This window comes from Camelina sativa, chromosome 20 (genome assembly GCF_030686135.1).
Source record: "Camelina sativa cultivar CO46 ecotype springtype chromosome 20, ASM3068613v1".
Lineage (NCBI taxonomy): Eukaryota > Viridiplantae > Streptophyta > Magnoliopsida > Brassicales > Brassicaceae > Camelina > Camelina sativa.
The window spans coordinates 33112617-33124807 of NC_141899.1; the positions used below are offsets into that span (position 1 = coordinate 33112617).

General features: G+C 32.6%; 2 protein-coding genes, 1 long non-coding RNA gene and 1 other non-coding gene across 6 annotated transcripts; 2 read left to right on the forward strand and 2 right to left on the reverse strand.

The window, feature by feature from the left end:
- The first annotated feature begins 415 nt into the window (after nt 1-415).
- On the forward strand, nt 416-1290 carry LOC147919779 (uncharacterized). The gene is made up of 2 exons (XR_015593700.1): nt 416-596; nt 951-1290. It is a non-coding gene; the product is annotated as an uncharacterized LOC147919779 (long non-coding RNA).
- A 151-nt stretch (nt 1291-1441) lies between these two features.
- LOC104771806 (heat stress transcription factor A-4c) lies at nt 1442-3446 on the forward strand. Of its 2 annotated transcripts, none has more exons than XM_010496389.2 (3): nt 1442-1717; nt 2140-2405; nt 2482-3446. In XM_010496389.2, the coding sequence occupies exons 2-3, from the start codon at nt 2187-2189 to the stop codon at nt 3292-3294; spliced, it is 1032 nt and encodes a 343-aa protein (XP_010494691.1). In that variant the 5' UTR covers nt 1442-1717; nt 2140-2186; the 3' UTR covers nt 3295-3446. The 2 variants fall into 2 exon arrangements, with proteins under 2 accessions (XP_010494691.1, XP_010494690.1); XM_010496388.2 differs by having other exon boundaries at nt 1447-1717; nt 2143-2405.
- A 127-nt stretch (nt 3447-3573) lies between these two features.
- Nucleotides 3574-3645, reverse strand: TRNAE-UUC (transfer RNA glutamic acid (anticodon UUC)). Its single transcript has one exon. It is a non-coding gene; the product is annotated as a tRNA-Glu (tRNA).
- Nucleotides 3646-5795: 2150 nt separating this feature from the next.
- LOC104771807 (protein STICHEL-like 4) lies at nt 5796-10279 on the reverse strand. Of its 2 annotated transcripts, XM_010496396.3 has the most exons (7): nt 9332-9491; nt 7629-9194; nt 7319-7538; nt 6854-7237; nt 6378-6777; nt 6231-6294; nt 5796-6140 (listed from the first exon to the last, which is right to left on the reverse strand). In XM_010496396.3, exons 1-7 carry the CDS (start codon nt 9341-9343, stop codon nt 6039-6041), a joined length of 2748 nt encoding a protein of 915 aa, XP_010494698.2. In that variant the 5' UTR covers nt 9344-9491; the 3' UTR covers nt 5796-6038. The 2 variants fall into 2 exon arrangements, with proteins under 2 accessions (XP_010494698.2, XP_010494697.2); XM_010496395.3 differs by having other exon boundaries at nt 7629-10279.
- Nucleotides 10280-12191: the final 1912 nt, after the last annotated feature.

Consider the following 12191-nt stretch of genomic DNA (forward strand, 5'->3'; position numbering starts at 1 on the left):
TGATTTTGATTTTAGTTTTGTTTTGTATTATTAAGAGAGGATTTGATATAGAAGACAATGAACAATAGCTTTGTTTGTTCTATCTCAATTTGTTGATTTGTTTGATTAGTGTTTGTCTGTGGTTGCATTAAACAATAATGAAGATTTTGGCATTTCAAGTATGGATAAAAGTTAGATATGGGCATTTATTGGGCTCATATATTTAAATTAGTTTTTTGGTAACTAATTATTATTTTGAGAAAATATATATTTAAGTTTATTTATTTATTTTTGGCCTTTTAGGGCGTATTCTTAGAGAACTTTAAGATCTGGACTTTATGAAAAAATCAACATATCTTGAAAGCTAAAATTGTATAATTTTATTGTGTGTCAAACTATTATGAGACTATTTAAGACATATCCAAATTTTGTTTTTATAGTAATCCTATATAAATAGAGGTTGCTGTCTCTCTTGCCAACTTCACAAGCTTTGGAAACAAATTTTTGTCATAGTTTTAAATTTGTTTTGAAGAAAATGGTTGTACTTCGGTTTAAACTTGAATCTAGTGACGAAAAGACTGGTCATGACGCAATACGACGTATCGCTCGGATTAAAGGTAATCTCAAGCACAACTCATATGGTTAAAACAAATAATTAGTTAGAGATATAAGGGTTATAATACAAATCATAAATTTAGGCTTAATAAACTAGTTATTTAATTATTTTGGTAAACAAAAAAAATTAGAAATTTCTTAACTTAATTGATAAACGATTTTTTGTTAGTAAATTATCAAAAAAGGTACTGGATAAACTCATAATTTATTTTGTAAATATGGATACAATAATATTTTATAGTATGTAGAGTCATAGGAAACTCATTGTAATTTTACAAAATTTCACCAATTTTTTTTTGCCAAAATCTGCAAGTACGCACTCTACAAATTTTAAATATTTTTTTTTCTTTTCTTAGGAGTTGCTTTTGTTGATTTTGATGAGGAAGAAGACGACACAATAATTGTGGAGGGAGAAAATTTTGATGAGCAAAAGATTAGGAAAACATTAGATAAGGTTATACGTGATAAAGCTAAAGGAGGAGGGTGTATATCTTGTTTTGGTTGATAATACTTTGTGGAGTTGGTTAGTGGAATATGGTTAAATTGAAGTTACAATGCAAATTCTTATTGTATAGATTTTGCTAGAGTCTTCACCCGTTGAGCTATCCACCCTTAATAATCATATACTATTTATTAATGTATTAATTTGATCAAACAATCCATAAGTAAATAATAAGACCAACAACATTACTATTATTTTGGTTGGAAAAAAATATGTTTTCATATACTGTATTTAATTGATGCCAAGAATAAACTATTTTTGGGTCAAAATTTTAATGTTATCATATTATAATTTTGGTAATTTGAAAAAGAAATAAAAATAAGAAAAAGAAGAGTTGATAATAGTAAACCACCAAACCCATCTTTTTGACACAACAGTTGTTGTTGTTGTTGTTGCCATTCTCATACGCGCTTCATCAAACCTTTGTAGGAAGCCAAATCAAACCTTACCAATCCTCTTTTGAAAATTTCTCTTTTGCTTTACGTTCTCTCAATTCATATTTTATCTGAATGTTTGTTCCTTTAATCAAATCATTTCAAGAGGCTTCGAAGATTTGTTTCTCCCAATCGGGATCGAGTCAAACAAATCTTCTCCAGTCATCATCATCATCATCATCATCTGGTACGTTTTGACCAATTCCGAATCAGAAGCATGAGATGAAAATAAATGTTCTGATTGATTTCAAATCATTTTGGTCGGAGAAAGCAAAAGGATTTCGTTTATCCTCTCGTGTTAACCTTCTATATTGGATTTGGGGTTTTGGCTTAAAGTTTCTTTGTAGATTCATCTGAAGATCTCTGGTTTCTGTGTTTACTTTGATACAAAGATGGGATTTTTCTAGCTTCGAATCTTGTGACATGTGAGGGAAAGTTTTGGTTTTGATTGCTAATTATTCAGAGATCGATTCATATCTTGATATTAATGATTCATTGAATCCTAAAATGGAGTTGTTGAGTTAAAAATGTTTGCTTTCAATGATTTAATCTGATCAATGATGAGTCCTCTGTAGTGGAGCTTGATTTGCAACCTTTTGTTCTATCCAGCAGATAAAAAAGGGAATTGCGATTTGCGGTTTTGAAGTGGTTAAGGGATGGATGAAAGTAGTCATGGAAGTTCAAGTTCACTTCCACCTTTCCTTACTAAAACATACGAAATGGTAGACGATGATTCTTCTGATTCGGTCGTTTCTTGGAGCGAAAACAACAAAAGCTTCATCGTCAAGAACCCAGCCGAGTTTTCAAGAGACCTTCTTCCTAGATTCTTCAAGCACAAGAATTTCTCTAGTTTCATCCGTCAGCTTAATACATATGTAATGTTCTTCTCTTTGTAATCATCTCTGTGGGGATATTGCTTTGATTTTTTTAACCCTTTTGTGTTTTTCGTAGGGTTTTAGAAAAGTTGATCCTGAGAAATGGGAGTTCTCGAATGAGGATTTCGTTAGAGGACGACCTTACCTAATGAAGAACATTCATAGACGAAAACCAGTTCATAGCCACTCGTTAGTGAATCTACAAACGCAAAATCCGTTAACGGAAGCAGAAAGACGAAGCATGGAGGATCAGATCGAAAGACTAAAAAGGGAGAAAGAAGACCTTCTAGTGGAGTTACAAAGCCAAGAGCAAGAACGAAAAGACTTTGAAATGCAAGTAACGACTTTGAAAGATCGGTTACAACAAATGGAGCAACATCAGAAATCAATAGTGGCATATGTATCACAGGTTTTGGGGAAACCAGGACTTTCTCTAAACCTCGAAAACCACGAGAGAAGAAAACGAAGAGTACCGGAGAGTTCTCTTCCTTCGAGCAGGTCACACGTAGAGCAGGTCGAGAACTTGGAGTCTTCTCTAACGTTTTGGGAGAATCTTGTATCAGAATCATATGAGAAGAGCGGTGTACAGTCATCATCAAGCATGGATCTTGATGCGGCTGAGTCGAGTCTAAGTATTGGTGATACACGACCTAAATCATCAAAGATTGATATGAACTTAGAGCCGCCTGTTACCGTTAGCGTGGCTGTTGCTCCAAAAGCAGGTGTTAATGATGACTTTTGGGAACAATGCTTGACAGAGAACCCGGGGTCAACGGAGCAACAGGAAGTTCAGTCAGAGAGAAAAGATGTCGATAACGATAATGGGAATCAAAGGACGTTTTGGTGGAATTCAGGGAATGTAAATAACAACATTACAGAGAAAACTTGATATATATATATGAACTGAGGTTTTTTGTAAAATTTGTAAGATAGTTGTTGTTTCCTAATGTATTTCTTCTGTTCATTATTATTACTCTCTGTGAAACCCAAATCTCTCTTATTGTCTTGAGAGACAGGAGTAAACATAGATGCGTATTCTTATCTGGTTTTTGCATTCATATTGTTTCAGTTATAATGTACAGAGCCGGTCGGTTTTGTTTGTAGCATATGAATGAATGAACACAAAATAAAAATCTCCAAAACAAGTTTTAAAAAGAAATTTAAAAAGCTCCGATGCCGGGAATCGAACCCGGGTCTCCTGGGTGAAAGCCAGATATCCTAACCGCTGGACGACATCGGATTTGATGTTCATAATACTCATATAAAGTATTTATATCGATTTTAGTAGACGATCAAAGTGATTTGCACCAAACCGGACCATGAAAGTAGCTAATCATTATGTGACCACTACTTAATTAAAAAGGCCACTTTATCATTTTCCTAGACTGAATTAGCTAATCACCAACCCTTAAAGTTATGGACCAAACAAACAATGAAGAGATCAATGAAACCACTAGTTTGGACTAGATCTAATCTGACCACCATTTGTTTTTTTTTTTTTTTTTTAAATATAGCTACAAAGATTATATTATGATCAAAGAAAAGTAAAGAAGAAGTATCAAAATTAAATTAACCTATCTAGGAGGAGAACTGCGACTTTATTGTTTGAAATAATTTAGTTTTGCATCTCATTCGATTTACAATCAGGTTTAACTCTTCCAATTTTTCAATTTTATGTGTCTCCTCATATCATTGGGTTCTTGTGCTTTATATACAAGAAAACTTCACCTTCTTTGGATCTTCTCTATCGGCTAGGGTAATGTCAAGGTTCTGCAGATTGAAAATGTCAAGGTGGACATATTGCTGACATACCCCTGTCTAACTTATGGACTAAATGGGGTCTCTCGGCACAACACTTACCGTATTTCATCGAACCCAAGGCTTAAGCTAATTATAAAATATTAATCTTGTTCTTTTGAGATATTTTAATTGTGTATTTTTTGTACTGAATAGGTAGCAATAAGTTACATAGCTATTCTAAATTAAATTCAAAATGATATTCTTACTATATTAATTGAAAATTACAAATATGAAACTAACCTTATAAAGTGTCAAAAGTTAGATTGTCATGTCATTGGTCTTAAAGTAACTGTTTCATTTTTTAATAAAGTTAAAAATTTAATACAAATATTAAACTAATAAAATCTTTTAAATAGTTATTAGTTTAAAAAATATATTTTCTTTCTCTAATTAATTATGGACAAAAATTCCTAATAAATTCTAAAAAAATATAAACCAATTTAGAATTTTAAAAACTAAAATTTTATATATAAGTATTTTTTAATGACTATATTTAGAAGATTTTGTTAAGATTTTCAATTATGATCCTCCTATCATCTTTATTTTATGTTATTTACAATTACTTTTAATTAACATATAATACTTATGATAAATAAATATGTAGACTTTTTCTGCATTTATTGTGATTTGAATTTTTAAATACAAAGATATATTATTCAATCTATGAAAAAAATATATGTGGTTTAATATTCCACATCGATGGGTTGGTAAAACTAAATTTATGCGGTTGATAAATTAATAAATGTATTTGCTCACAATTACGATATTATAATTACTACTTTATAATATTTCACAAAATAATGATGCAAATGCAACAAACAAACAATATAAAACTGTATTATGCATCAAACTAATTAAAATACTATAAATTATAACATAATTTGTATTCAAAATGATATATGTAGATTTACCAAATAATTGCAATATTAAAAATAAATATTATCTCAGACAAAATAACTTTTTAAAAGAAACTATGTTCGGATTCGCACGTACGTGCGGGGTTAATTTCAAAAACTAAGTTTATTATCATATTTATTATATATTATGTATATGTGGAGTTATGTTTATCTTTTAGGAATGTTAACATTCATAATCCAAACTTATACCAATTTAGTATTTGATTTGTTTTTAATTCAGTTTAGAGAAAAGAATGATCAAATTTGTTTTGTGGAAAAAATGATCAATTTTGTTATTTTTTATATATAAAGACAATTATATTAAAAAATATAGTAAGAGAATGGTGGTATGTCTATTTGACTATTTGGAACAGAAAATAGTACTCCCTCCGTTTCATAATATAGGATGTTTAGAGAAATATTTTTGTTTCATAATATAGGATGTTTTCAACTTTCTATGCAACTTTTAGATTAAATTTATATTTTATATTATGCAGACTTGTTTATGATTGGTTAAATTTTTTAAAAGTAATTATTTTTTAATATGCGTGTTTTCACCAAAACATCATATATTTTGAAACGGAGAAAGTAAAAGATAAATATAACAATAATTTTTATTATTATAATATAATTTTTGGAAAAAAAATGTTAGACCATCCGTGATTTATAGGATATCTCATAGTATTACAGGACATATGAGAACTGCAACTTTATTGTTTGAAATAATTTAGTTTTGCATCTCATTCCATCTACAATGAAGAGATCAATGAAACCACTGGAGTTTGGAGTAGATCTATCTCTGACCATCATTTGATTTTTTTTTTTTTAAATAATGCAAAATCCGAATAAAGATTCAAGAAAATTATACAGCTACAAAAAATTACATTATGATCAAAGAAAACTAAAGAAGAAGAAGTAACAAAATTTAAATTAAAACCTATCTAGGAGGAGATCTCGTTGATAGACGTTTCCCACAAGAGACAAGCTTCAACAACGAATGTAATCGTATCCTTCTTGTTCTCATCTTCAATCTCGATAGCTAGAAATAATAATCAAACATTTTTGTTTTTTTTGTTAAAGAGTTTAATAATATTAATCAAACTTGAACACTAAAATTGAATCTTTTTACCTTGCGACGAGTGTTTCTTGACACTTTCCAACAAATCAAGCTTCTTGATCTTGGTTCAAGTCTCCTGTAAAAACCAACGAATTATCAAACATATTTTTTAAAACAATATAACTTAAGGAACAAACTTTTTTGGTAAAATAATCTTACAAATTCTCTTGTTCAAGCTTATTTGCAATCAACACGGCTTTGTGTTTAGACCAACTGCTTCCTTCAGCTTGTTTGATCACTTGAGCCAACGAAACTTTTCCTTTCACAATGCTCTGGTTCTGATTCTGGTTCTGACTAGCTTCCAAGTGTTTCCTTCTAACTCTAGTCATTGGAGATTCAGATTCAGCTACTTCTATGATCTCGCTTCTTCTTCCACTTTCATGGTATCTCTCACCATTGCTTAAACCGACGTTTTTCAGGTCCTTCTTCGACTCGGTTCTGAACTCTAACGTGACTGGAGATCCAAGAACCGCCTCAAACGCTCTCAAAATGTGATCTTTGAAATTCTCAGCCGTTGATTTCGCTATTGGCGACATAAATATTAACTGCACCGTAGGAGCTGCGAGATATAAAGAAGTTAGAATCATCGATATTAAACGGTTTTAGAATCAATGCTCATGTGTATACATTTGTACCTGAGCCGATACTAATCGAAAAGATCTTTCCTTCTTTATAAAGAAACTCTTTTAAACCATTAACTCGAACGTTTTCGATAACGGTTAACCAAATATCTTCAACCGAAGGTCGTTTTATGCAACTGAAATCTTGCTTACTACTACCATCTCTTCTTGTTCTGGCTACAGCGCCGTTTGAAGGATCCGAATCCGTCAATGGTGGAGTATGGTTAAAGCTAGTATCAGCGGAAGAACTATGAGGAAGCAAGTACTGTTTATCAGGAGCTAGCTGAAGCAATGCAGCAGTGAGCCAAGTTAGTTTATCATTCGATACTCGTAACTGTTTTTCTGATTCAGATAACGTTTTCAAAGCTTGTTTCAGCTTCTCCATATCTTCTTTAGACACTACAACAACGAAAAATATGTTAATTACATCGTTACAAAAATACTTCTCATTTTAGGATGTGGTGATGTTTAAAAACTCACGTGGATGTCGCCGGAAAAACTTTCTTTTACGTTTATCTTTAGTGAAATCGTAGCTTCCGGCTAGTATGTCAGTTATGACGGTTGCAAGCTGTGACATCATAGCTAATGGTTCTAGACCTGTTTCCATTATTATTCTTAGGTTCTTTACGGTGTTGACAGTATCTGCAGATAAGGCTAGATCAAGAAGATCAACCAATTTATCATCAGAGATTAACCCAACCTGAAAAAAAAACAAGAACATAATGAGAGAGATTACAAAAACAATATCAAAATGTAGAAAAGATTATACGAAAAGTTTTTGATCTTTTACCATTTCTTGAACTAAAGGAAGAGAGATTCTTGTTCCAAGCAAACTCAGCTGTTCTAAAGTCATTTCCGCATCTCTCAAGGAACCATCTGATCTCGAAGCAACAAGCTTCAATGCATCATTATCGATATCAATCTCTTCCTTTAACGCAATCCGTTGCAAGGAATCGATGATATCAACGTCTTTAAGCTTAGGGAAAAAGAACTTCTGACACCTCGAAACGATAATGTGAGGCAAGACATCAAGACTCGAACATACAAGAACGAAAACCACACGACGAGGTGCTCGATCCACGAGTTTCGAAAGCGCGTTCCAACAATCTGTTGACATGGTGTCGCAGTCGTCGAATATGAATGTAAGGTGCTGTCTTTGCTGCTGACGACGGATGATCATCTTATCAACCAGATTCTCAAAGTCAAATTTTTTAACAGGACCCATTTCTTGAATGTACTTGTTCTTACCATCATCGTAAGAAACACAAGAACTGCATACGCCGCAAGGCTTTGAATGTTCTGTAGAATGGCAGTTCAATGCTCTAGCAAAAATCCTAGCACAAGATGTTTTACCGGTTCCGTTTGGACCGTGGAAGACATAAAGAAGTCCAACTCTTCGTTTAGCAACAGCATTGGATAGTGCTTGTACCACTAGATTTTGTCCCAATAGATCATGGAATGTTCTTGGAGCGTGCTTCTGCGTAAAGCTTTGATGCCACCGAGTATTTTTGCGGCTGCTCTTCTTACAAAACTCTGAATCTTTTTGATCATTCTTGAGCAAGTTGTCAGCACAGATACCTAATTCTCCTGAGTAATCATGCACCCATTCTTCATTATCTGCGCTATCGACTAAAAGAGGTAACGTCTCGTGATTAGAGAAGCTTGAATCAGACAACATTAGCATATCGTTTTCACCTTTCTTTCCTTTTGATTCAGACATTCCACAAGATAAACTCCGACCAGCTATATCTAGGAAACTTTTACCTCTATGATGAATGCTCGACCAGTTAAACGGAACACAACCGTTTCTTGGAACAGCTCCACTCATGTTCTGTTCTCTATCCCTTCCTCCTCCTTCTCCTTTATACTTCTCACCACGAGGCACTGAGTTAGAAGCAATAGACATCTCACTCTCGTTACCAACATTGTCTCTAACATTAACCCCTCGTCCCGCTCTCCTCGTCCCTCTAAACTTACGTCTTCTATGCCCATTACCGCGCGGTATAATATTAAAAGAAACCAAATCATCACTATCCTCGTTTAACTGATCAGACAGAGTCTTGACAATATCCTCATTGACCTTACTGACACTATCTTTCGATTTCACAGAATCAACACTACAAACCTCGTTCACATCTTCGAACCTATTACTCTTCCTACTCGACCTATCAAACTTTTCATCAGAAGGAGTCACCTTAGAAGTCCCAAAATTCACAATTGGAGACGAACCAGACAACCGAAGACCAGACTTCTTAACCACATTCTGATCAGCAGATCTTCTCCTTCCTTCACGTGAATCCTTATGATCTTCTTTCAAATTCGGGCTCGCTGATGGGTCTCTAAGTGATCTTGATCTCTGGAGAACGACAAGATCTCTCATAAGAAGAGACCGGTCAGACAAAACCGGACTCTGTTTGTTGTTGTTGTTGTTGTGCATATGGTTCTTCAAATGAATACAGTTGGTTAAGTGAATATGGTTACGAAGATGCTCACCCAAGTCTCCATTTGAATCTTTCAGAATCCGAGAAGAAGCAGCCCTACTCATGAATATGGTCACAAGTGTTCTGTTTTCTTCGAGAGAATCTTCTTGTCTAAGTCTCTATAGAAGAACCAAATCGAGCTGTATCTCATTTTCTTCTGCGGAAAATCAAAAGTTTCCAAATTTGAAAACGATATCACTGACTTTGGTAACAGCCCTAATTGCCCCTCCCAAGATTCACTGAACTTGCCCAAAATTACCCAAAATTTAAGGACCCATTTGTGCAAAAACGTAAACTTTTTTGAGCTATGTGCTTCTTCTAGTACTTGAAGGTAAGAAAATGAGTAATAAAAAAAAACAAACCAAGAATGCTACAAACGCAAAAAGCTCTGTTTCTTTTAAGAAAATATTCAAACTTTTACTATTGAGAGACCAACAAACAAACAAAACTGAATGGTCCGTTTCAAAGATTTATACATACAAGTGGAGGAATAAAAGGAGAAATGAGAACGACACCGTTTGTGAAAAGCAGTCACAGATGTCTCTCCTCTTTTTCTCTCTTTCTTAACCAAACATTCACATGAGGCAGGAGTGAGGTTTCTCTGGAGAAAGCGATGGTTTTTTGGCAGGAAAAGACGCTGTTTTCAAAGTGTATAGAGAGAGAAAAGAGTGGGAATCTTGAGAGAGAGAAAGAGAGAGGTTTTTTGAGATCTGTTTTACGGACACGAACACAGAGGCAATGGAGAGAGAGAGATGAAGCAAGCAGACCACATCGCCAATAAAGCGGTTTGTCCGTTTCCGAGAAGTGAAAAAATATATAAAAATATCAACAAGTAAAATGGTTGGGTTTTAAAAAAAACAGAGACCAAAGAGTTCGCACCTTTGAATTTAGCTGTTTCTTTTGTTTGTATTATTAGTAGTTAAGTTATGATGTGATGGATGATGTTTGTACGATCGTCGCCAACAATACAAAAACAGAAAAAATTGCACTTGTACAATTTCTACCGTCCATTATGCATTATATTCAGATGCTAAAAAGAAACGAAAAATTTTACTCTCTCTAAAAAGTTATATTATAATTTTAAGTTCAATACTAATCTATACTATTAAAAGGGAAACATTTTTAATAAAAAAAAACATAAACTTTGAAATTATTACAATGAAATGTCACTCAAATGGAAATATGGATAAATATAATTTTTGGAGCCAAATAAATTGATATTCAAGTGATTATTAACAAATAAAAATAAGAAACCAAAAATATGGTAACAAGATATTTGTTTGTATATACCATTAAATCTAAATAAATCTAAACAAATCTACCCAAATAATTAGGTACTACACTTAAAAGCAAATATCATTTACCCACGTAATTAGCACATCATATAGCCAAAATAAAAATCGGAAACATAAAATATGATAACAAGATATTACCAACAAATATTATTACTTTTAGTTACTGTTTTCGTCGAAGAGTCGGATTGTATTAGAAAAGGTGAAGTTTTGTTGCCCTCTCGAGTTAAAATTATTGGCCTTGGCCAGGGAATTTGGTAATTGGACTTTACTTGGTTAAACATATATGTTAGGCCGTAAGTGTAAAGGCTGAGTTAATTTCAAAAAAAAAAATAAGCTGAACAATCCAAACTACAATTTGTAGTCTACAAACATTACCCGTCCAAAATGTAATTAACAATATGTTTTACTACTATCCTATAAAAGTACTTTCAAAAACATTCTTTCAACAAACCAAAAAAAAAAACCATTTCTACTAATAACAGTATAACTATATGTTACAATAAATCAAATATCACCAATTTTGTTAAAACCGGACCGGAAGGTGAACCGGAAGTTTTTTGGGTCACTGGGTCAACTAGTCGGACCGGTTGAACCACATATTAATTAGTTTATTGGTTTGTTTATATTTTATAAATATATTTTATAAATATAACATCTACTTTCTATAAATATATGAACAAAACATATATAATGATGTACTAAACAACTAAAATTAAATTTTTAAATGATTAGATGAAATAACTAAGTGATTTTTCTATAAATAACAACATTTAATTTTAATTTTGTTTGAGTTTAAAGTGTGATAAAATAAAATATTTTAATTTGATGCTGACCCATTGGTCCGACATGCCGGTTCAACCACCAGTTCACAGGTTTTTAACGGAGTTTTACGGTTTTTGTGGATTTTTTAATTGTTCTGTTTTTAGAGGTAACCTGGACCGGAATATCTACTAGGTCACGGTTGGACCGGTCCGATCCGGGTTTAAAAACATTAAATATCACTTATGAAAACAATCCCGCACGTATGTGCGGGTCCGTATCTAGTTATAATTCAATTGAAAAGTCATTTCTAGTTGTTCTTATATCATCAATGGAATGCTTATGTCGCTTTTAGTTTTGTTTCTTTTACAATATGGTTGATTGGTTTTTTTTTTGTCAATATTAAGTGTCAATCTAGCTGAACTTTTGTATCCGACATTACTTAAGAAATAAAATCGATGAGAATCATGTTAGCTTTTGAGTTTTGACCAACAGTAAAAAGTTATTCAGTTTATGGAATTTTGACCAGGCTTTGAAAGAGGATAAGGATATTTACAATGCACCGGTCATATCTTGATGCACTCATTACTCATTCTAGCTTTGTGAATGTTGTTGTCTCTATTATCTTTTTTTTTTTTTTTTTGTCTCTATTATCTTTGATGAAATAGAACGGTTTTTATCTCGTATTCTAAGGGTTTAAGGGGTTTTCAGTTTGGTATTAAACTAGAGGAAATTTTGTCTATTCTAGATGGTAATAACTAATAACTTGAATTTTTCTTTCAAACTAGCTACTAAATATGGTTTTATTCATACACCCTT

What these genes read in the sequence shown, in the direction of transcription:
- LOC104771806 (XM_010496389.2), top strand. Translation starts at nt 2,187, where the DNA reads ATGGATGAAAGTAGTCATGGAAGTTCAAGTTCACTTCCACCTTTCCTT. An exon ending in TCCGTCAGCTTAATACATAT is followed by an intron (nt 2,406 to 2,481) that starts GTAATGTTCTTC and finishes TGTTTTTCGTAG; the next exon opens with GGTTTTAGAAAAGTTGATCC.
- LOC104771807 (XM_010496395.3), bottom strand. Translation starts at nt 9,383, where the DNA reads ATGAGTAGGGCTGCTTCTTCTCGGATTCTGAAAGATTCAAATGGAGAC. An exon ending in AAGCTTGAACAAGAGAATTT is followed by an intron (nt 6,295 to 6,377) that starts GTAAGATTATTT and finishes TGGTTTTTACAG; the next exon opens with GAGACTTGAACCAAGATCAA. An exon ending in CAAGAAACACTCGTCGCAAG is followed by an intron (nt 6,141 to 6,230) that starts GTAAAAAGATTC and finishes TATTATTTCTAG; the next exon opens with CTATCGAGATTGAAGATGAG.